Source organism: Salvia miltiorrhiza, chromosome 6, assembly GCF_028751815.1.
Source record: "Salvia miltiorrhiza cultivar Shanhuang (shh) chromosome 6, IMPLAD_Smil_shh, whole genome shotgun sequence".
NCBI classification, from domain to species: Eukaryota; Viridiplantae; Streptophyta; class Magnoliopsida; order Lamiales; family Lamiaceae; genus Salvia; species Salvia miltiorrhiza.
Genome location: NC_080392.1, coordinates 20,611,229 through 20,637,524, shown reverse-complemented (window position 1 = coordinate 20,637,524; position 26,296 = coordinate 20,611,229). Strand labels below are relative to the sequence as shown.

General features: G+C 34.3%; 2 protein-coding genes across 2 annotated transcripts; one reads left to right on the top strand and one right to left on the bottom strand.

The window, feature by feature from the left end:
- Positions 1-10,879: 10,879 nt before the first annotated feature.
- Positions 10,880-14,600, top strand: LOC130987419 (uncharacterized). Its single transcript, XM_057910949.1, has 5 exons — positions 10,880-11,549; positions 12,361-12,623; positions 12,870-12,987; positions 13,501-13,709; positions 13,944-14,600. The coding sequence occupies exons 1-5, from the start codon at positions 11,172-11,174 to the stop codon at positions 14,395-14,397; spliced, it is 1,422 nt and encodes a 473-aa protein (XP_057766932.1). The 5' UTR covers positions 10,880-11,171; the 3' UTR covers positions 14,398-14,600.
- A 365-nt stretch (positions 14,601-14,965) lies between these two features.
- Positions 14,966-17,857, bottom strand: LOC130987439 (uncharacterized). Its single transcript, XM_057910980.1, has 6 exons — positions 17,442-17,857; positions 17,294-17,371; positions 17,120-17,195; positions 16,727-16,800; positions 16,532-16,602; positions 14,966-15,186 (listed from the first exon to the last, which is right to left on the bottom strand). Exons 1-6 carry the CDS (start codon positions 17,472-17,474, stop codon positions 15,144-15,146), a joined length of 375 nt encoding a protein of 124 aa, XP_057766963.1. The 5' UTR covers positions 17,475-17,857; the 3' UTR covers positions 14,966-15,143.
- Positions 17,858-26,296: the final 8,439 nt, after the last annotated feature.

Below are 26,296 nucleotides of genomic sequence, written 5' to 3'. Positions count from 1 at the left end.
CTCAAAACTCCAACAAACAACAACTCTCAACACTCTGTTTCAGTTTGCAAAGTAGAATTCACAAACAAGAATTGAAAGTAAAAGTTTGAATGCTCTAAATCGAAAAACGAGAATCGAGACACTAAGAATTTTTACGTGGTTCGATCTCAACAGAGATCTACATCCACGGTAGCACAGCTACAGATGAGTTTTCACTATGAATCAATCAAGAATTTACAAGTTACAATCAGCAACAAAAGAAGAAAATCTCACAGCTCACAAGCTACTTTCTAGCTACTGTATCTCTCGATTTCTCTCTTTCTTTTCAGCTGAATCTCATCAATCCTAACATTCTAATCCACAAAGAGTATATATACAGAAAATTGGGTAAAACTAACTAAAGACTTGATCACCACGAAACCCGCAAGTTGGCTGCTTGCAACCGAGTCTGTTAAAACAGATTCTGTTGTAATCTTCAGCTTATTACAAATGGCTCCTCCCTCTTCCAGTATTTTCACTTAAACCCCTGTATATATGTATGAGATATGAAGTCACCTTCAACAATCTCTACCTTGACTCCATAGCTCATATCTTATCTATACTTGTGCTACTCAATCAACAGCAAAGTTAGTAAACCAAAGTGCTCTCTGTAAGAGAGCAGATTTTAATCAATTTAAGACAAAATTTGAATTTAGAAACTGGCAAAGACTTAGTCAGCATGTCTGCTGCATTGTCTTCAGTTCCTACCTTTACTACCTTTACTTCACCTTTTTCCACAATATCTCTCACAAAGTGCGATCGAACATCTATATGTTTTGAGCGTTCATGGAATACCTGGTGTTTGGCTAAGTGAATAGCACTTTGGCTATCACACAGAATGGGAACAACTTCCTGTTTTAGACCAAACTCTTGTATCATGCCTCTTAACCAGATACCTTCTTTAATGGCCTCAGTAAGAGCCATATACTCAGCTTCAGTAGTAGATAAAGCCACTACTGACTGAAGCATTGATTTCCAACTAATAGCAGCACCAAACATAGTAAAGACATAACCTGTTTGAGATTTTCTAGTATCTATGCTTGTTGCATAGTCAGAATCAACATAACCAAGTAATACTCCATCACTTGTATTACTACATTTCTTAAACAAAATTCCTACATCTGAAGTAGCCTTTAGATACCTGAGGATAACTTTCAGAGCTTTCCAATGAGCTCTTCCTGGATTCCCCAGGAATCTACTAGCCACACTTATAGAATGAGCTAAGTCAGGTCTTGTACAAACCATAACATACAGAGTTTGAGGGTTTTTTAGGACAGTAACTTAGATTGATTTGAAAATTAGGACAATAACTTTCGGACTTGTAAAAATAGGACACTAATTATTTTTTAGAGTAAAATAGGACACTAATTAATAAGTGTTGCATCCGCAGGATATTTTTTAGCCAATTATCGACTGAAAAATGTCCTATTTTTACGACGCTTATTAATTAGTGTCCTATTTTACTCTGAAAAATAATTAGTGTCCTATTTTTACAAGTCCGAAAGTTATTGTCCTAATTTCCAAATCAATCTAAGTTACTGTCCTAAAAAATCCCTTGACTCTAACATACATAATGCTCCCAACCACATTTGCATATGGAATTTTTCTCATCTCAGCTTCTTTCTCTTCTGTACTAGGCTTTTGAACTTCAGAAAGTTTTACATGTTGGGCTAAAGGAATACTAGCTGCTTTTGCTTCATTCATGTTGTATCTCCTGAGAACCTTTAAAATATAATCAGACTGTAACAGCATAAGCTCACCCTTTTCTTAGCATCTTTTTATATCTATTCCCAGAATCCTTCTTGCTTCACCCAAGTCTTTCATGTCAAACTCAGTACTAAGAGCTTTCTTAATTTCATTCACATCAGACATGAACTTACTTGCTATCAACATATCATCAACATACAGCAGCAAATATAGCAAATTTCCACTCGTAGTTCTCTTAAGATACACACATCTGTCATGTAGTGATCTCTTAAATCCAATTCTTATCATGAACTCATCGAATCTCTTGTTCCATTGCCTTGGACTCTGTTTTAAACCATATAAAGATTTCTGCAACAAACAAACTTGTGACTATTTTCCTTTCACAACAAATCCCTCTGGCTGACACATGTATATGGTTTCTTCAAGCTCTCCATTCAGAAAAGCAGTCTTTACATCCATCTGATGTAATTCCAATCCTAATTGAGTAACTAAAAACAAGAGAATTCTGATTGAACTATGTTTGACCACAGGAGAAAATATCTCATTAAAATATACACCCTCATTTTGTGTAAAACCTCTAGCTACTAGTCTAGCTTTATACCTGATAGTTTCGGTGTTTCCTATCACCTCCACTTTTCTCTTGTATATCCATTTGCAACTGACACATTTATGAGATTTAGCCTTTGATACCAATTTCCAGGTGTTGTTCTTTAACATAGAATCAATCTCTTCCTGCATAGCATTAATCCAATGTTGGCTATGTTTGCAAGTAGTAGCTTCTCTGTAATTTCTTGGTTCCTGATAGGTTATTTTCTCAGCAACATTCAAAGCAAAATATATTTGATCAGCTTGTGCAAATCTAGCTGGAGGCCTTATTTCTCTTCTTACTCTATCTCTTGCCAACTGATATTCACTGAGAGAGCTTTCTGTATCCTCAGAATAGTTGTCAGTTTCTTCTTTTACTTCATTTCTCTCTGTGCTTTCTTCAGATTCTCTTTTCTCATTAGGATCAGGAGGTTTCTTAGAATGCTCCACCTCCACCTTAGTACCAGGAGTCTTAACTTTATATGGCATTATTTCCTCTTTGAAAACAACATCTCTACTAATTAGAGCTTTACCTTTTCCAGCCTCAATGCACCATAGTTTATAACCTTTAATACCTGTAGGGTATCCTATCATGACACATTTCAAGGCTCTAGGTTCTAATTTATCCTGTCTTATGTGAGCATAAGTAAGACAGCCAAAACTCCTCAAGTTTGAGTAATCAGCAAGCTTTCCACTCCACTTCTCTTCAGGGGTTTTCAAATCTAATGCAGTGGAAGGACATCTATTTATCAAATATGTTGTTGTGGTTACAGCTTCACCCCAAAATCTAGCTGGAAGCCCTGAACTCTCAAGCATACACCTTACTCTTTCAAGTAAAGTCCTGTTCATTCTCTCTACAACCCCATTTTGTTGAGGATTATCAGGAACAATCAAGTTTCTCTTAATACCTTTTAATTTGCAAAACTCACTGAACTTCTCAGAAATGAATTCAAGCCCATTATCAGTTCTTAAGCACTTAACCTTACAATCCTTTTCATTTTCAACTTCTATGCACCATTGAACAAATTTATCAAAAGCATCAGATTTGTTCTTTAAAACATACACCCACATTTTTCTGGAATAGTCATCTATAAGAGATATGAAGTAGTTGCCTCCACCTATAATGGTGGTCTTAGAAGGCCCCCACAGATCACAGTGTATATATTGTAAAGGTGCAATAGAAGTATGTTTACCAACAGGATACACTAGCTTCTTGCTTCTACTTATTAACATGCTGAAGCTATCATCAGTTTTTATCTTAATAAGTTCTTGTTTATTAAGTTCAGCATGACCTTGTTTACTAACATGACCTAGCCTACTATGCCACATAATAGCTTCATCATTAACAACAAGTTCTAATTCTCCAATAACAGTAGAAGCAAGAAGATGATACAAGCTGTATTTCCTTATTCCCTTCGGGGTGATTTTATTTCCCTTAATAACATGCAAGCAGTTTTTTTCAGATTTAAATTCATAACCTTTTGATTGCAGTAGACCTAAAGAAATTAAGTTTCTCTTTAGGCTAGGGATATACCTGACTTCATTCAGCATTCTTGTAGAGCCATCATGAAGCTTTAACTTGACAGAGCCCTTTCCTCTAACAGGGCAAACTTCATTATTTCCCAGAATTACAGAGCCAAGATCCTTCATCTGCAAATCAGCAAACCATGATTTAGTAGGGCACATATGAAATGAGCAACCAGAATCAAGTATCCAAGCATTTTCAGTTGAGTTAGAGATAATGTTTAGAGCTTCTGCTTCTTGATATTGCAGTATCAGGCTTTTGACAGAAGTGACATTTTCTTGTCTCTTTTGAGTCCTTCTCTTTTGACTTCGTTTGAGAGCCTGACTTCTTCTTATCCTTCCATGGTTTATTTTACTTTCCTTTCTGAAACTTTCCCTTTACATTCAAACTTTCATTTGGGGTCTCAGATTTGGTATCAGCAGCTTTCTGGAGTTCTTTTGACTTTATAGCATTTACCACTTCATCAAGAGTGATGGATGTTTCTCTGCCATATAGCATAACATCTTTTAAATTGTCAAAAGACTTAGGTAAGGCATTTAGAAACAATATTGCCTTATCTTCATCTTCCAGCTTGACCTCAATGTCTGCAAGGTCATCCAGAGCCTTGTTAAACTCATCTAGTTGATCCAAGATGCCTTTATCATCACTGATCTTGTAGGAATACAATCTCATTTTCATATAGAGCCTGTTAGCTAGAGACTTAGTCATGTAAAGAGCTTCTAGCTTGGCCCAAACACCAGCAACAGTTTCTTCTCGAGCTACTTCTCTCAATACTTTGTCTCCAAGTCTAAGTATAATGGCACTGTGTGCCCGTTGCAACATATCTTGAATCTTCTCACTGTCTTCTTCCTTCTTGGGTATCTTGTTTGGCTCTAAAGCACTCAGCAGCCCTTGCTGCGTGAGAACAACCTTCATTTTCAACCGCCAAAGGGAGAAATCATTCTTTCCAGTAAACTTTTCAGATTCAAACTTAGTCATCGCCATGCTTTCGACAAGAACTCACGCAGATCCTTCTTGCCACCAGACAACTTGATTTCAAGGTGATTCTCTTCTTCACGAGCACTCTTCTTCAACGTAGGAATTGGTTTCCCACAGACGGCGCCACTTTGTTGTAAAACTGAGCTCTTATCACAAACTCAAAACTCCAACAAACAACAACTCTCAACACTCTGTTTCAGTTTGCAAAGTAGAATTCACAAACAAGAATTGAAAGTAAAAGTTTGAATGCTCTAAATCAAAAAACGAGAATCGAGACACCAATAATTTTTACGTGGTTCGATCTCAACAGAGATCTACATCCACGGTAGCACAGCTACAGATGAGTTTTCACTATGAATCAATCAAGAATTTACAAGTTACAATCAGCAACAAAAGAAGAAAATCTCACAGCTCACAAGCTACTTTCAAGCTACTGTATCTCTCGATTTCTCTCTTTCTTTTCAGCTGAATCTCATCAATCTTAATACTCTAATCCACAAAGAGTATATATACAGAAAATTGGGTAAAACTAACTAAAGACTTGATCACCACGAAACCCGCAAGTTGGTTGCTTGCAACCGAGTCTGTTAAAACAGATTCTATTGTAATCTTCAGCTTATTGCAAATGGCTCCTCCATCTTCCAGTATTTTCACTTAAACCCCTGTATATATGTATGAGATATGAAGTCACCTTCAACAGATATATATTGAGCATTAAAACTTTGTTCGATTCGATTACAATCAAAATATTTATCCAAAAAATGAACTATGTTAGACAAAGTTTTATTCTTATGAATTATAATCAAAATTAAACCAAATATGGAGAACATGAGCTAGGTGACGAATGGGAAGACGTAGGATGTAGAAGGTCATCCCATGGGTGATTCGGCATATTTGAATTCATATAGATATCCACACATGTACCATATATATAAGATCCATCTGTATAGATATCTACATATGTAAAGTCATATACTTTGAAAGAAGATTGTATAGCTATGGGAATCGTTTTGATTGACCAGAAAGAGGAATATGCTTCAATCGATATGCCTTTGGACATGACCATGCATAACATAAAAATCATACTTGGAAACGAGTATCGTAGCGAAACTAATAGCAAAAGAGGGGAAATCGACCACCTTATGAGGATGTCACTTTGACATCCAAAAATTGCTCAGCAACAGTTGAACAAGTAAAGATGTTGGGGCGAATCAGAAAAATTTGGGTAGAGCCAAATCCAAGCGTTGGCTAGGTAATCGTCATGTAGTAATAGTAAGAAAAGTAGCTATGAAGCTTGTAGACCATCCCCATTGGGGCGGTGAAGGGTGAGCCCCAATTGATATAAAGAAAACTCACAACCTCTTAGGGTTATCATGCTCTTGGAATAAGAATAAGAAGTAGTAAAAGAAATAAATATAGTGATATCGTCGTAGTAAATAGGCAAAAAAATCAAATTTATTTCTTATTATTTACAAAAATAAAGGAGTATATTAAATATTTTTGTAGATAAAAATGAATTTAAAAAATTAAATTTAATCAAAAAACACAAAAAAAAAGTACTCATTGTAACATAATCTTGTGCACCTACGTACCATCATACCTATAATGGTTCGCCATACGATTGCCATTCATAATGGCACAAAGTATTTGTCTGCTTATATAACCAATGGTAGATCACAAATTGGGAGAATTTGTACCTATTTTAAATTTTCGACGATATGCAAAAAATATCATAGATCTAGTTGTTAATCTTATCTTAATTAACATATCATTATCATGTAAATATGTACTTATGATTCATTAGTAAGAGAGAATCTTATGCAGCTAAAGAATAAAAAATTAGAAGTACGAGCTTTAGACCCGCATATATTTATTTCTAAAAAAATCAAATTAAACTGAACTAGTCAAAATTTAAGGATTTAATCCGGTTATTCAGTTTCGACTCAATTTCATTTGTTGATTTGTTCAAAAAATTACTAACAATATATAAATATTTGTGCACGCTATAATCATACAATTAAGAAAAGAAAATGTGTAAAATTGTAATAGCATGAGGGGGAGCCGGGGAGGAGTTAAAAGTGGAGGGAAAGATTTGAGGGTGTTTGGTTGAGCTTATAAGAGCATCCGCAACAGATCTCTCAAAATTTTACTCCTAAAAATACTCCTAAAATCTTTCTTAAATTATTTTTAACCCCTATTTTACAATTACGCACATCAGCTCTCCTATTTTTCATTATTTATTTTATAAATTTAGGATTAGATTTAAGGGAGTGTAAATTTAGGATTAAATTTGAGGGGGTGTAAATTTTTGTGTGGGCCCAATTTAATATAGGTGATCTGATGGATGGTCATTTTATCTCACTTTTTATTATTTTAGCTCCAATTTAAAGTTATGATTACTTTTGAGAGATCTGTTGCGGATGCTCTAAGCTCTTTAAAATAGTTTATATAGCTATTTAGGAGCTTATAAGCTTCTTCAAAGTGTTTGACAAAATAAGTTCTCGAAGAGCTTATAAGATTTAAAAATAAGCTCTAAGAACTTATAAATTCCCAAAAAATAAGTTCCTCTACCCCAACTTATTTTCTCATTATCTTATAAGCAATATTTATTTTACAAAAATAACTCAATTATGACTTTTATTTTTATAGATATCATTCTAATTCTATTTCTTTTTTATTCTCTCTCTAATTAAAAATTTTCTCTCAAGCTTATAAGCTCAATTATTCAAACACTTTGACAATTTATAAATTCTCAAGAAATTACATTTTATAAACTCTTAAAGCATCTTATAAGCTCCAAAACTTATAAGCTCTTTAAAATAAGCTTAGCAAACAAAGAGGGTGGGGGTATTTGATTACACTTATTTTAAAGAACTTGTAAACTTCAAAATTTTATAAGATATAATGTCACAAAAAATTTACGAATTGTCAAAATGTGGAGATAATTAAACTTATAAGTTAGAGAGAATTGTGAATTAAAAAGTATAAAATTGAAGAGAGATAAAACCGAAAGGGAATAAAATTAAAATAATAAATTATGATTGGATTATTTTTGTAAAATAATTACTATTGCGTATAAAATTATAATAAATTGAGGACGGAAACTTATTTTTTTTAAAACTTATATTTTATTAGAGTTTAATTTTACAATTTATAAGTTATTTATAAAATTATTTTAACAAATATTTTTAAAAATTTATAATTTTTTCGATAGTTTATAATTTTAACAAACTTATAACCTTCACGAATCATCCTCTAAATAAATGCGTTGGTTGGGTAAAAAAAGGATGTGGTGTGGGCATAAAGTGAAAAGAAAGCAAGTTGTAGTGCTAAAAATAAAATCGGACGGTAAGAATGAGATTTAAAAGAGCATGTGAGGTTAGTTTGGGTAAAGAAGGAGGGAAAAAGGTACTCCCTCCGTCCCAAACGAAATGGTCTATTTTTTTTTGGCACGTAGATTAAGAAATATGTATAAAGTAGATAAAGTTGGTTGGTGAAAATTATTTAAATATTAAGTGTAGAGAGAGAGTGTATTGCCAAAAAAGGAAACAGGACATTTCGTTTGGGACAGCCCAAAAAGGAAAACATGACATTTCGTTTGGGACGGAGGGAGTATATGAGGTTGAGGTGTGGTTAGATGGATGACACGTGGACACCTAGATTGATGAATAATTAAAGTTGGTTGTGCGTAATCGCATCCGACGGTTGTGGGCGTGCCCACCTTTGCCACTATCTCAAGTCAACTCACGAAAAATCTTTATTACATGTATTTTAAAATTTTAAACTTAGGGATATTAAAATTTGAAGATTTCTAAAATAGTACACGATCCTTTAGTAAAATATAGTACTATATAATTTTGATTTTTATTTTAAAATGTGCACGCGATTATTTTATTTACGTTGCCGCTGAAAATAAAAAATTTCAATTTGATTTATGTTTCAAATCTCAAAATGTCCCGAACTTTTATTTACTCGAGACGTAGATTAATATCCAATAATTATTTTAATTAAATAATAAAAATTTAATTAAATAATTAATTTCCAGATTGATCTTAAAACCAAATTTTCAACATTTTTCAAGACCATCGTTGAGCTCATCGATGGTACTTGGAGCCACTTTTTAAATTTGAAACTCATGTTTAGTTAAAATGGATAAAAAAAAAGTTCGGGACATTCCTCTATTTTCTTAATTCAGTTTTTCCATTATTAGTTTATTTTGAATTGTAAAAGTTCAGACATGTAATACCCGGTGATAACAAAAAATGCCTTACCTTTCTCATAAATATGTCATCACGATATCGATTCTTTCTCGACCATGCTCTTGAAATCTTTACCTCAATTTGGTAATGAATTATTTTTTGAATTCGTCATGAATTCCCATCAATCGAACAATTTGTGGATTTAAAAATCATAAATATAAACGAGGATGATTTAGTGTGTTCCAAGATTGTGTTGTTTATTTCTTAATGCCAATTTGACTACGTTGGAATTCCATACTTCCAAATCAGCTTCAATTCCAAGGAAATTTAAAATCGTGTGCAAAATCAAAAAAACTATGTAATTTTATATGTGATTTTAGAAAACCTTCGAAATTTGTGTATTTACATAAAAGTATCCATCAAATTATTTGAATATCATAATACTCCATCCGTCCATCAAAGATATGTCACTTTACTTTCGGCACGAGTTTCAATAAAATGTGAGTGAAGTTGGTAGTGGAATAAGGGTTTCACTTTAAATGTGAGTAAAATGGTGTGGACCCTACTACTAAAAATGAATGTGGTATATTTTTTGTGGAGTACGAAAAAGAAAATTGTGGCATATTTTTTATGAATGGTGAGAGTATATGTTTCTTAATTAAACACAATTTTCGAATCGAGGGATGTTAATACTCTTTCAACCTTTTTCTATATGGATACCAAATTATGACCCCTTAATAAAATGAGTGATGTAAGCTTGCATGCTTATTTGAATACTTTTTCAATGAAAATAACTGCACGCGTTGTAGATTTGTAGTTGTCAACAAATGTGCATTTCCAATTCTGTTAGGCATTCTTCAGTTCAACAAAGGTTGACGTGAGGGATAACAAATGTGTTTTTTTTCTTTTTTCCTTTTTAAATAAATATGGAATTTCAATTTCTTTTTACGTCATTATTTTTATTTGAATATAAATTTCACTCGGATATTTAATAAATTGTGAGTTAGGTCAGGATATGAGTTCAAATCAAGGTGCAGGTCAAAGTTTAAATGAAGGTATAACCCGATTGTACGGTACACTCGGGTGTACCCAAGACCACCTCTTTTTCTTTTATTTATACTATAATTTTAACAGAATTTTTGAAACATTGTATTTTCAATCTGTTACAAAATTAGCAATCTATTTTCTTTAAATACTACAAAATTGACACGTCGATCATAATATTTTCAAAATAAAAAATATAAAGATAATCTTATTTTGACCACGTTGGGTCTTGTGAAGCATGCAAAATTAGTTTTTCGTGATTATAGAATTTTGAGTGATAATTTTCCAATAATTTTAAAGAATAATATTTCATAGATTGTGAATGGAAAACTTGTACTCACTCCGTCCATAATATTGTTTCCATATTATGGACGACACGTGTTTTAAAAGAATGATAGAGTAGTAATTTATAATAGTGGGTATTAGTGTGAGTCGAGTTCGAGTCATATTATAAATGTGCGGAGAGAAATAAAATATTATATGGACTCTTATTACTATAAATTGAACTAAAAATGATATTATAGACAAATCAAAATGACAAGAATTGATATGATATTGTGGATGAATGGAGTATAATTTTTTCAATTAAGTAGAAATTAGTACATTAATTGACAATCAACTTGTGAGAGATGAATAAAAAGAGTGAATTGCGATTAGTAAGTGAAGCTTTAGATTATATTTATCAATGACAACTCCACTGCTCACCCTCCCCAACTCTCCCAGATAAAAAAAAAAAAAAAAACTTGTTGAACATGAAGCGGGGAGATCAAATTTTACAAAACCAACTTTATTATTTGTTGTCACAACACATGTGATATTTTTATTGGATAAATATTTATTTTAACTAATTTTTAAATTGAAGTGAGATAAACAATTTTTTCTATGAATTTTTTAGATTAGAGTGAGTGATTAATAAAACATAAAAATTGAATTATAAGAGGGCCAAATATTAGAAAATTAGATTGTTGATAAAAGAATATTGAAAAAGAGGGGTAAAATGAGAGATAAATGGTTATGGGCGCGCAGTTGTGCGGTGGAGATTCCGAGTCTGGAGAGCAGGAGCAGGGTTCACGGCTTCTCATCGCCACCACCGCCTCCTGCGTCCGCGGACTTCGATGGCTCTCTCTCTCTTCTCTCTCTCATCCTCCACAATCAGAAAATTCCCCCCTTTATCCGAACTTTCTTCTCCGTCTCCCGCTCTCAATTCATTCCCCCTTTTTAACCGGCCGCCCATTCGTTCCCATGGCCCCCCCACATGGTCTCTTCCTATCGTTTCCAAATCTAACTTTTCCTCCTCTTCTCCTTCTTCTATGTCGAGTAGCAGCGACGCCAGCTCTACGGATGGTCTGGTTGACGACAGTCGTTGTGGCTCTGAAGCTGGAGACCTAGGAGTTTCCGATTCCGACGACGACGAATCCCCCAACACTCATGCCCACCCGTCGCCTGACAATTTGCCTGACAGATGGCAAGTCCTTGGCCTCGGCCAAGCTATGGTATTCTTTCAATTCTCCATGCCCTTGCTGTTGCTTGTCGCTAATTTTGATTTTCCCGTGGAAATATTGCTCCTTTTTGTTTTTCTGGTTAGTCATGGATATGAAATTTAAGTAGAATGAATTGACACGGGGATAGATTTTGCTGCAATTTCATTCTTTGGATTTCTTGTAGGCTAAAGGGGTGTTTACTTTTCATGATTGAGTAAACAAAATTAGCTCAAATGATACAAGTTCTTTCAATTAGATATGAATCAAGCAAAATTAGCTCAAGTGATATCAAGGGCCCTTTGATATTCCAAAGTTCCAATCCATCTTAGTAAAAAATGGATTAGCCTACACTAGTTTTATTTATCTATGCTATCCTCAAAAGTAAACACCCCCTAAGGTGTTACTTTTACAGATATGAACTTTGTGTGGAATGAATTGACATGGGATGGGCGAGCAGTTTTTATCACGATTTCATGATTTTGGTTTTGTGCCACCTTTGGTTTCACAAACACTTTCCGTTTTCTAGCTCCCCTTGATAAGAGACAATATTGGGGAAAGAGTAGTAAATATTATCAGGAGATTATGAAATTGGAAATTACAAATAAATTGAGAACCTCACCCTAAAGCAGCCTGCTATTAGAATAGCCAATTACTCTTGGGTGATTTCCTGCTGATTTTTCTATATAAAATGCATGTGTAACACAACCTTCCAGCCCGAACAAGAAGCTGCTATTTGCTTATTCAATCATGTCCACATGAGAGCTGATCATTACTTGTTAGGATGTTATGAGAATAAAGTTAAAAGTTCATTTTCACTGTCTAGGTGGACTTTTCGGGAATGGTCGATGATGAATTCCTTAATAGACTCGGATTAGAAAAGGGCACAAGGAAAGTGGTGAATCATGAAGAAAGAGGTAGAGTTTTACGAGCCATGGATGGATGCAGCTATAAAGCTGCAGCTGGTGGTTCTCTGTCCAACACCTTGGTTGCCTTGGCAAGGCTTGGTGCTCAATCTATTGGAGGACCTTCGCTGAATGTTGCCATGGCAGGCAGTGTTGGAAGTGATCCCTTAGGTGAATTCTACCGGTAGGATTTATAGTCTGTGTTTTTCATAATCTTACAGTTTCCGCCTTCTATCATCCATTAGTTATACATCTAGGCTCCTTTCACATATTTGTGTAATCTTACACTTATTTTCAAGTGATCTGTAGAATGATCTGAGGTTAATTAGGCAGTTGGTGTGCTTTTGACATTGTTTGTCTCCAATTTATTTTCTGCTAGATTACTTATGAGTCTCATTTCTGAATCATACTTTTGTGAATGTTAATACAGATCAAAACTCCGGCGAGCAAATGTGAATTTCCTTTCAGCACCAGTGAAGGATGGAACTACTGGGACAGTTATTGTTCTCACAACTCCAGATGCTCAACGGACAATGCTTGCATACCAGGTCAGTACTCAGTAGCATTTCAGTTAATGAAAAGTTTAAGATGTCTGTGAGTATAGGATGTTCAGCATAGTGAGATATATGAAGACAACGTTGTCAAGGTTTATTATTCAAACAACTATGTTAACATCGAGTGCTGGTGATGTCTGTGTGGTAGGGTCCATTTGTTGAACAAATGAATATGATTTGTAAAAATAAAATAATTGATCCCGACACCTTGAAATCGACTCTAGGGGCTGTTAAATGATTCAGCAATGAGCTATATCCCATAATATTTGAAGTTAATCTACTTCATCTCTAAAAATTTGATCTCTTCTTTATGGGCTCAAACTTATTTCATGTTACTGGTTAAAATCAACTGTCAATAAGTTTTCTTCATTTTCACCTTCTTAGGAACATCTATATTACCATAGTTACTTAATTCATTATCCTGAGTTTCCTTTACAATTCTTCAATTTTATGGAAGGGAGATATATCCCATAAATTTCTCTGAAACGCTCTCTTTAATAATACCAGGGCACCTCTTCAAGAGTAAACTATGATTCTTGCTTGGCTAGCTTGATGTCCAAAACAAGTATATTAGTTGTTGAAGGATACTTATTCGAATTTCCGGACACAATCAAAACAATTGCCATGGCGTGTGAGGAGGCTCGCAAATGCGGTGCTCTGGTTGCCATTACAGCGTCAGATGTCAGCTGCATTGAGAGACATTATGATGATTTCTGGTAAATATTTTGCGACTTACCTAATCACTGCATCTCTTCATTTGGTCTGAGATTTATCTGTATTATAAATTTATAATGTGTGTGCCTGAGATTCAGTTTGAATGTTGGTTTCTTGTCAAATGAGAGACCGTTGCAGCTTGGTTGAATCTATTGCTACTAGTCTTTTTAAAACATTAATCTTGCAACACATTCACAGAATATTGATAGCTCTTTTCATTTTATTTTAATGGTCAGGGACATCATGGCAAATTATGCAGACATAATCTTTGCCAACAGTGATGAAGCCAGGACATTTTGTCATTTTTCCTCGAAAGAAAGCCCCATGTCAGCAACTAGGTACCTGAGCCATTTTGTTCCGTTTGTTTCAGTGACAGACGGCCCTAGAGGGTCGTATGTTGGTGTGAAGGGAGAATCTGTTTACATACCTCCAAACCCTTGCGTGCCAGTGGACACTTGCGGGGCTGGGGACGCCTATGCATCTGGCATATTGTATGGTTTGTCACGCGGTGTATCTGATTTGACAAGTATTGGTACCTTAGCTTCAAAGGTCGCATCTGTAGTTGTTGCACAGCAAGGAACACGGTTAGGGGTACAAGATGCTGCTAAGTTAGCTGAGTCCTTCACGTTCCAACGCAAGAGCTCAGCTAGGTGGTCCGATGTAGCTTCTGATCAAATTTCCAGCTTGTGATCTTTTGTATCTATTCAATTTGTTGAACATTTTTTAGCTGTTTATAGCACTGTAATTAATTGTGACATTGTTAGATTATTCTTCTTGAAGCAGAAAAAGAAGAAGATGAGCTTCTGTTATGAGAGATCTCCAAGTATCAGAGTGGTAGGTGCTAGTGTTATAGGCTGCACATTTTGATTAATTTAAGAATTTCTTTATAGAAACTTGTGTCTATTGCTTGCCTGTTGAATTTTCATTTTGATATATGCATCCACTAAATGTCGCACCACAACAAAAATACTTAAAACAGTTCCAGAATATAATATATGAATCAGAATCGAGTTCCTTTCCCTTTATATAAAGTAAAAAGAGAATAAATATGTCTAGCATGCAAATAACTGCAGATGCTTTTCATCAAGTTGTTTAAGTTAATTTGTGGCATGGGAATCAAGAAGTAATGCAGATGCCAAGGATAATTTTCCTATAGTTCAACATATTCCTATCCTACCTTATTAGTTTGCTGTTTTCTTCTTGCCTAAACTGGCACATGTGCATCTGTTCTTAGCCACCAACAAAGAGCAGAAAGAAATACTACAAAATTAGGCCTGCATAACTAGTATCAACAATAAATGATGTTTTTCAACAAGTTTTCTGCACTACTTTGCTTGCAACAATATGATACAAATATATGTCTCATCTCTGAATGTTGACAGACAAGAATATTGAGGTGGAGAGTGGTGAAGAAACAAAATGAGACGCTCCAAACCTCAAATTTCTTTTAAATCGTTAAGTTCCATAAGTGGCTGTGACCTGCATGAGCAAAAAAAAAATAAACACACCACCGGGAAGCAAAGTAAAAATCATAAAATTGTAAGTCAGAGCATTATTCATCCAAAGAAGAAATGCCAAGCTGTGGGAAGCAGCAATAATAGTCAAGACTGTAAAATATAGACATACATCATAAATGTTGTATTATTTTCTACTCAATTCTCACTCTGCTTATTAGTTTCCTATGACAGACATTCCACTATTGTTACAATTACTCTCTCTAGTCTAGTTTATAGGGGTGAGCAAAACCGAACCGGATCCAAATAACCGAACCGAACCATTGGTATTTGGTCGGTTTGGTTCGGTTTTAAATTGTTTTGGTTTCGGATCGGTTCTAATTTTAGAAAAATCGAATTTTTTTTGGTTGGATTGGTTTTGTATTTAAAAAATTTGGATAAAACCGAACCGACCGAAGTTTTTTAATTTAATAAGTCATAATATTTATATATATACAATTTGATCATAATTGAAATTGGTCAATGGATAGGCAAATTTTATATTTATGGTTAATATTTGACTTGAGGTTGGTTTAATTTATTTTGTTACAAAATTCTAATTGACAGGAAATACGTTTTTAAAATTAAAAATTTAAATATTATATCAAAGTTTGGTTAAACCGAAAACCGAACCGAAATCGAAGTTTAAGTATGGTTTGGATCGGATCGGTTAGAAAGAAAATTTTGGTTCGGATTGGTTGACATTTTTTAAAAGTTTGGATGATTTGGTTTAGGAGATCAGATCGGTTTTCAACCGAACCGACCGATTGCTCACCCCTACTAGTTTCCTATGACAGACATGCAACACTGACAAATATAAACAAACAAGACCATCAATATCAAATTACTGCAAACGCACAAAAGTGGACAAAGCTGTCTTTAACATGCACATATTTGCAAAACTTTCTGAGGGGTATTGTTTCAGCACTGTGCAGTTGATGTCTTGAATTTAAGTGAAAGAGCAAACCCCTTTTCCATATACTAAAGCATCCTACTTTTCTTAACTTGCAAATTCATTAGTTCTAGCACAATTGGCTGCATATTACAGGAAAGATCAGTGTGTAATAGTCTAGCAGTGAAATATATGGATTCAACTTATATATGTCTGAAGATTCCCCCTTTCATATACATTTCCCTCACTCTACAGTTTGGCATCAAAAGACTTTAGTCACCAGTACAGATGGTACAGATCGATGCTACAAACAGTTAAAAATTTCTAGCTTCAGTATGCCATGGTGAGACCCTACAAGGCATGCATGCATGTAGTTTCATAATGTACTTGAGAAGAAAACCAAACAAGTCGAGCATCAGAGTCAGATAACCATGTTTACCATTTTGATGTGCTGCTGATACCAAGACCATTACAGGTGAGTATCATTCCTTTGAATCTCGATAAATATTCCTTCAAAAGGGAGAGGTCGAACAAAACTATTAGCAAAAAAACATCAAAGATTGGCAATGATAACAAAGTAAAATTACTTGTATCAGATAATGCTTCAAAAGATGACACGCCACAAAATACTAACCCGTAGGGTATACTTGTCGATCTCATAATTTCCATTCAAATCATACTCAAGCCTCTTATCTGGATCACTTAACACTGCAAGGAACAAGTGTTGAGAATGAAAATCAACAACATTATAGTTCTACCAATCCACATATCAAAGGCCAGCAGAATTGCCAGCGGTTGGAATCTTTAAAAGGCATTCCTCGTTAAAGAGGCAGTAGATTTTTAAGTCAGCTGAATGGATTTTATTCATTCAACTCGAACACAGCTAAAATGCAAAAGTCCTTGTTTGAAGTGATGCTGTCCACAAACTATGCTTAAGTTGTGACTGATCTAAGATGTAGAGTAGTACCATGGCAACATTGTTTATGATTGAAAAATGCAGCAATAATTAGAAAATGGGAGTAATTACCAGAATAAGCTTCATTAATTTCTTGAAATACAGCGGTAGCAGCAGCATCACCCTTATGTTTGTCAGGATGCCACTTCTGCAAATGAAGAGAAAAGGGGCTTTCAGGTGAAATAGAAGTTAGATGCGCATGCGCAGGGTGGGTAGAGAGAGAGAGAAGATAAATTAAGTAGCAACCAAAGCGAGCTTCCGGTAATTCAATCGAATCTTGTCGTCAGTTGCATCATAATCTACTTGTAAGATCTTGTAGTAATCCTGAAACAAGAAAAAGTAAATAAAAAGGGAAATTAAGAGAATAGAGAAAAGAAGGTAGAAGCAAAGCAACCTTGTGAGAAGTGGGGTTGAGATTGGAGTCCATAAGATAGAGCAAGCGGTGAGAGTGAGTGGAATTATATGATCACATGGAGAAAGATTCATAATTTCGTTTCATGGAGGACCAAAACCAACACAAATTACTCCAGTATTGATGCGATGTGGAAGGAAGACGGATATGGGGATTTTCAATTTTGGGGGAACAACTTAATTGCAATTTTCCCTTTTTAGGATATTATTACACACATAGTGGGTGTGGAGCTCTAATCGCCACAACTGGCTTTTCGATATTTCTCAGTTGGGCTTTCACAATAAAGAGAGAATTCAGTTCCCATCAAATGCATAGATTCTTAGCTGTAGCACTTGATGAAACCAGAGGCTTCAAATGGATCGGAGAAGAAGAAGAATATTCATTGATGAGAGAAAGAGGAAAGTAAAGGATGGTTGTCTTGTCGCTTCATAACTCAAGGCCCAATCCATCTATGTATCAATAACAACCCAACCCATATATATTTTCTTACCAAGCCCCAACTCCAAAGCCCATCACGTTTTCTCTCAATTCTCTCTTTCTTGTGATTAAGATCAAATAAAAACCTCACCTACTCTAAAAAAGTATTCACTGCGTCCTACGAATCTTGACATATTTTTCTTTTTGGGTCGTCCCACGAATCTTGACACATTTTCAAATAAGGTAATAATTATTACATTCTCTCTCATACTTTATCACTTTAATACTTTATTAACTACACACTTAAAACACTAATCTACAATTCCTTAATTCTCGTGCCGAAACCAAACGTGTCAAGATTCGTGGGACGGATGGAGTATATGCTTTTCACACTGTTACACATTTTTTTATGTAATTGTGAAAATAAAATATGTAATAATCACAAAAGTTTGTAATAATAGTTCGAATGTGGCAACAACAGGGAAGTCGGGGCGACGGTGGCACTAAAGAAATGAGGTAGTGAGGGAGAGAAATAAAGGCGAGAGAGGAGCTACTGTCCTGACGATGGTGAAGATGTTGTTGGAACCCGATCAAGCAGTTCATTATTTTGTCAAGAATCTCATAGGATGATAAAATTAAATATTCACGTATATTAAAAAGAATAATACAGATATCAAGATCTAAATTTATGTGGCTGTGATTTATGGCCTTTGAATATTTTAACAGCTACTAATTCGACCTAATAATCTTCTAACTTATTCCCTCCTATGACTTGAACGTTGGATGAACAACGATCTGACAAGTCAAACGGCAAGAAGAAGAAACACAAAATCCTCTAGAGGGAAGGGAAGACATAAATTTTTGCCACCTGTAATAAGGGGGATGAAATTTTTGTTTTTTCTTATGGATGAATTTTGTTATCTTCTCTTCTCTATTTATAGGGCTTTTTGGGCTAAGCTAGAGATCAAGTCTATCAATATTAATCCATTTCATTAAAGGAATAATACTAGAATATCTATCATAATTTATATTACAAATATGATTCATTTTCATTTAATTATTTCTTGTGTTTAAGATAATCCATATCCATTAATTAATTTAAGCTTATCTGACAACTTTAATTAATTAACATATCATTCAAGAGTTAACTGCTCTAACTTTATTAATATACCTAAAATTAATTTTAGTCGAACACGCACATATTAATCGAAGAACAACAACAATTAAACAAAGTAAAAACATGCACATATTAATCGAACGTGAATTATCAGTCAGAGCCAAGAAAACTAATCCGGGCTCTGATACCAATTGAAGGAATATTAAATTTAATTAATACTCGATTTGTCCGAGGATCGTCTCTTGGATTATCTTAATTCACCATACATTGATTAAACCTATCATGCTCCTATTAATTTAAGTGCTACACCTTGGAGTTAGAATCACTTACTTGTGAATTGAACGCAATCACTTACTTGTGAATTGAACGCAGAGGCTGTTGATGATTGAATCAAAAGACTCTAGTTCTGACCCAATTCGTCACTGAACATGTCAGTCAACTTCAACACTTTGTTTGACCCCTCAAATGACCTCCAATCATATTTTTTGTATAAATACGACTTCTTCGTCTTCGAAAGAGCTTTCCGTGGCCGCTTGTTTCACCTAAATTGGAGTTCTGTAGATAAAGTTATGGTTGTTTTTCGGAGACTGCCAGAACTCGGTTTCCTGCGAAAATCCGACTCCAGCTCAGATCTTCTGAACTGTATCCCGCTCAGTTTCCAACGTTGGATGGACAATGAACTATGAGAACTCCCAGAGAATTCGACCCCTACAGTTGGCGCCTCCTTATTATTCTGCTCTCTAAAACCCTAATTTTTATATAGTTTTAATAAATACCTAAATTCACTAATAGTTTGTGGATTTACAGTCAATTAACGCCTCAAAAAAATATGTTGTGAAATGCAAATCAGTAAAATGTAATTAAAAGTTCCAAAAACCCTTTCAAGACTAATAGAAAATTTGAAAGAAAAATATCTAGATATTTTGGTGGAAATTTTAAATAGATAATAATAATCATTAGATAGAAAGATTTTGTCAAGATCTTGATCATTCATTAGATAAGCTTGCAATTATAAGATTGTTTCATCTTCATTTTAACGCTACTATCCTTATTATAGCTATTTTATATAATAATATTGAAAGGATAACCTAAGCTGAGATTTGAGAGAGGATTTGTGCTGAAACTTTTCATTGATTTGAAACTGAAATTGTTTTACAAGATATCCTATCTATTTATACAAGTGAAAAGAAGGAAACGAAATTACAGAAAATATCTCTTGCTTAACAAACTAATGCTAACCGTCTAACTAAACAGGCTGATGTGGCTAAAGGTGGCAAATCGGGCGGGCCGGGCCGGCCCGACCCAGCGGGCTTTCGAGATTTTCCGGGCCGGCCCGGCCCGGCCCGAAATTGACCGGGCTTTCATTTTCCAGGCCCAACCCAGCCTCGACCGGGCCATCGGGCGGTCGGGCCAAACCCGCCCAATTATTTTTTTTTCACTAAATCCTGTTTTTTTACAAAAAATTAAATAAACTAAAATAAATCCAAATAATAATTATAGAAAAAATAGTAATATAAAATCCTACTAGTCTACTACAATCGACAATTCAACATGTATAGATTTTCAATTCAAATAGTCCGACAAATAAATGAAAACTAAAAAATAAAACTCCAAGTCCAAACAACAAAATATTCAAATAATACTCAATTAAAGTCCAAACAACTACAATCCTAATTAGAAATAAATACTCCAAGTCCAAACAACAAACTATTCAAATAATACTCCAAGTCTAAACAACAACTCCAAGTCCTAATTAGAAATAAATACTCCAAGTCCAAACAACAAATTATTCAAATAATACTCCAAGTCTAAACAACAACTCCAAGTCCAAACAACAAAATAGAAGAATCATCGTCAACCAATAGATTCAACATCTACAACATTCGAATCTTCTTTGGATGTAGTTGTTTCTTCATCTTCTTTCTCATCTATATTACAAGATAGAAAAAAGAGGAATGCAAACATTAATACCTTAGTGAAAAACTACAACTAAAATAATAGAATGTTGAATATCATTACCATCATCACCAACTGAAACATCAAAGCCGTGCAACCAATTCCGAGTACAAATGAGTGCTTGTACATTTTCGGGAAGCAAACAATTCCTATACTTGTGCAAGATGCGACCACCAATGCTAAATGTTGATTCAGAAGCAACAGTTGTGATTGGAATACTTAAGATGTCAGCAGCCATCATTGCAAGTGTAGGAAATCGTTTAGCACTTAGTTGCCAATATTCAACGACATCTAAAACAGTCTTATCTTCCAAATACAAATCAAGCTCAGATTCATTAGTAGAAGCCGATTGTTGAAGAAACTCTTTATCATACTCCTAAAAAGAAATAAATACATCAAAGACAAGTAGACAACAACAAAATTAACTATGAAATATATAATAAAAATAAAACAAGTAGACTTACATCCATATCAGGAGCGACATCGATAGATGATGAAGTTGTGATTGGAGTCATACGTGAGTTTGAGGCTCCAACTCTTTCATATTCACCAAAAAGCTTATACAATGAGTCCTTCACAACTTTCAACTTTGCTTCATAGTCATTGGTAGTGTTGCCAAGGGCCGACCGAAACCGGCGGTTCGACCCTGAACCGGCCCGCCGGTCAACGGTTCCGGCCCGGACCGTTGACCAACGGGCCGGTTCAGGGCCGAACCGCCAGTTATCCGGGCCGGTTAAGGTTCATAGGGTTGCCAACCCTGAACCGCCGGTCCGGCCCGCCAGTTCGGCCCTGAACCGCCGGGTCCGACCAATTTTTTTTTTCTTTAATTTTATATTCAAATCCTTATAATTTTAACTAAATGTAGTTTCACTATTTATAGTGTACTACACATGGTAGAAAATCCTACATTTTTCAATGTGGGATAATGTAGCTTCACTATTTATAGTGTATTACAAATGGTAGAGAATCCTACATTTTTCAATGTGGGATAATGTAGCTTCACTATCTATAATGTACTACGCATTATAAAGAACCCTACATTTTTCAATGTGGGATCACTCAACCTAACTTATAAATATATAACTTAAATTCATGTAATAACTTATAACTTCTAAATATATAACTTATAAATATGTAACTTATAACTTATAAGGTCTAGGGATCAATTAGTTAATATTAGTTAGTTTACTTATTCAATTTTAAAGATTATGTAATTTGTATCCTTGTAATATTCTTTTGGTACGTAGAATAAATTCAATAAAGATATCTATTTTTATGAATTCATTTGAATTTTTGGTTCTCAATGTGTTAATTATTTTTCCTTTATTTTATTTCAATTCAATTCTCATGTAATATATTATAACTTATAACTTATAAATATATAACTTATAACTTATAATTTATAAATATATAACTTATAACTTATAACTTAGAAATATAACTGGCACCGTCAATTGACATATGTATGCCTTTGATAACGTGCCTTAGTTATATACTTATATCAAACATTTGAAAACATATATTTTTTGTAATAGAGAGTCAATTGATTAATTTTATGTTACTTTTCATCGTTGATTCTTGACTCCCTTTTATGAACACTCTATAGAAAAATTAATTAATAATTAATTGAGGGCCTAAAAAAATATTAATTGATTTTGATTACTAATATTTTTTTGAAAGTCATACCTGACGGTTCATTTGATGGGTTTTCTCCCATAATTTAATGTTAATCCAACAATTTGATTGAGAGAAGAGGGGTTTCAAAATTAGTAAAAGTAATTATGTCAAATCTACTAAAAAACACATTATTTTAAATAAGTGTGCCATGATACATCCATTCGAATAAAAATTCGATATATTAATAAAGAGGCCTTGAATTCATTTTCCCCCATCTCCCAATTCAAATAAAAAAATGTAACCATTATATCTTCACGCCATTAGACAAATTAAAAAGACCAATGAATGATTAAGAATGAAAGTCTATATATGCTATAGATAATTTAAGTTGAGTGATCTCACATTGAAAAATATAGGATTATTTACAATGTGTAGTACAATATAAATATTGAAGCTACATTAAGTTAAAATTATCCCACATTGAAAAATGTAGGATTCTCTACAATGTGTAGTACACTATAAATAGGAAGCTACATTAAGTTGAAATTATCCCACATTGAAAAATGTAGGATTCTCTACAATGTGTAGTACACTATAAATAGGAAGCTACATTAAGTTGAAATTATCCCACATTGAAAAATGTAGGATTCTCTACAATGTGTAGTACACTATAAATAGTGAAGCTACACTAAGTTGAAATTATCCCACATTAAAAAATGTAGGATTCTCTACAAGGTGTAGTACACTATAAATAGAAATTATCCCACATTGAAAAATGTAGGATTCTCTACAAGGTGTAGTACACTATAAATAGAGAACCTACATTTGATTAAAATTAAAATATTATTTAAGTTGAGTAATTTCAAAATTTTTCAAAAAAAAAAAAAAAAAAAAACGAAAAAGCCCGGAACCGCCGGTTTTTGGCCCTTGAACCGCCGGTTCTCGGCCCGGACCGAAACCGCCGGTTCAGGGTCAGAAAACCGGCCCTTTTAATATCATCTGGGCCGGTTCAGGTTCGCCGGATTCTGGACCCTGAACCGCCGGTTCGGGCCCGGAACCGGCGGCACCACTAGTCATTGGGATAAAGCTTTTTGTACACATAGAGCAAGAATGCCAACTTCCTCTTTGGATCAAGAACACATCCAAGTGCAAGAGTAGTAGAGTATGACTCCCAATACTTATCAAACTTAACTTTCATCTTTCTCGCCATTTCCTTGACCACCTCATCATTAGAACTTAAAAAATCATTCAAGTTCATCTCTATTGTTGCAATTTGCTTGAAATAAAAATTCGAGGTGGAATAGGATGATCCAGATATCAAGTTAGTGATAGTGTAAAATGGGAGTAATAATTTACTAATCTTTTCACCTCTATCCCACTCTTCATCACTCGGGCAAAATTTGTAGTTGGGATCATTATAACTCAAAGCAGTGAATGCCTTACGATATTTGATTGCACTTTCAAGCATCAAATATGTCGAATTCCATCTAGTGCACACATCCAACCTCAAGAAACTCCCACCAACATCACTTAAGTGCACTTCTTGCACACATTTTTGAAAATCCCTCAACCTCCCATCCGATCCCTTCACATATTTCACACTATTTCTAATTCTTTTCAAAGCTTCATCAACAACCTTTAAACCATCTTGAACAATTAAGTTCAAAATATGAGCACAACACCTCACATGAAAGAACTCACCTCGACATAATAAGGCATCTTGCAAATTCAATCTATCTCTTAAAATTCTCACCATACTATCACAAGAACTTGCATTATCCAAAGTGAGTGAAAAAATCTTTGATTCTATCCCCCAATCTTTAAGCACACCAAGAAGTTTAGAAGACAATTCAAGCCCAGAATGTGATGTATCAAGTTTACAAAATGAAAGTAACTTGTTATGCAACTTCCATTTTGAATCCATGAAATGTGCAGTCACAGTCATATATGAGTGTGTAGTCACAGCAGTCCAACAATCAGATGTCAAGCAAATGCGTCCACGATGACAAGCTAATAAACTCTTTAACTTTTGCTTTTCAAATTCATACACTAGCAAACAATCACTTTTGGCTGTGTTTCTACAGATAGGCTTGAAATCAGGATTGATAATCTTATTCACCTCATTAATCCCTTCATATTCAGCATAATTGAATGGAAGATCATGCTTAATAATAGCTTTAGCCAATGCATCTCGATATGCCTTACTATCAAATTTCCATTTCTTCAATAATGAGGCTTGTTTGTCCAACAGAGCACTCACATCATGAAATTGGGGAGTTTTAAAACATTTCTCAGCATGACGTCTTAGATGAGTAGTTCCAGACTCAACCATACAAGTAAATAGTTTTTGGCAATGTTTGCATCTACATTTTTCCACCCCATTTACTTTGCCAACCTTATCAAAGAAGTTCCACACTTCAGACTTAGACCTTTTACACTCCTTCCCAACAGTAGAATCATCCTCCCTAACACTTTTACCCTTACCCTTACACTTATCAAGTGTACCTGGAGAGCTCATAGAAGTCGGAGCATTACCCGATTCCACCACTTGCACGTCATCATCGTCCATAGCATCCGTGGTTTGAGTTAAATCTGTTCATTGAAAATTAAAAAAGTATATTAATATCAAAGACACACAAACATAGCAATATGGAATAAAATATTCCAGCCACCCAGATAAGCAAAACATTAACTTATTTCCAAAAAAAAACAAAGATTCATGCTTTATTAATTTGCGTATGAATACAAAATCAAGTTCATGTATATATGAGAATCATAGTATATAATTATATATTGATTTGCATATCAACTGAATATAACGACACTTTGTAACTGAAACAACTTTATATCATATGATAAGAAAGCAATAGATTATAGAGCTAAGAAAAGCAACAAATGTAAGAAATCAGATAAGGAGAAAGGAAATTTTTCATTATGTAACTATATTTTATAATATACATCAATGAACAGGAAAATTTCCACTAACTTATTATGTTTCATACTAATTTCCACTCATTATGTTTTATACTAATTTCCACTCATTATGTTTTATACTAATTTCCACTAATTTCCACTAAATTATTATGTTTTATAATATACATAATACATCAATGAAACACTTATTATGTTTTTATACTAATGTAAGACAGTAAGAGTTTTATACTATATTTTATGTTTTATACTAATTTCCACTTACTACGAAAATTTCCACTAATTTTCATATCAACATTAACTTATTATGTTTTATACTCTTTTAAAGGAAAATTTTCATTTTGTAATTCATCAATTTCAAGTTCAGATGATTAGTTTCCTAGGCATCTAAAAAAATGTACAGGAAATATCCACTAATATGTAATTGCTTAGGGATGCAGAACTCTTGATTGAAACCACAATATAATATAGTCAGACTACTAGTGTTCAAATCGATTAACCAAAGTAGACCAAGTACAAGTTCAATCACAAAAGAGTATATTTTCACATGCACAACCTGTATCATTCGACATAGGAACAGAACATACCTATTTCACAATCATTCGACATCGGTATGTTTAATAGGCGGCACCGCGGCGGCTCCGTGATCGTCGACAGGGTGGTGCGGCGCAGGGAAGTGCAGCGGCGAAGGGAAGTGCAGCGGCGCAGGGTGGTGTAGCGGCGCTGGGTGGGTGGTGAGAAGTTTAGGGTTTCAGTCTTTCAGAATCACATATTCACATTAAGTCATTCACGTCTTTGA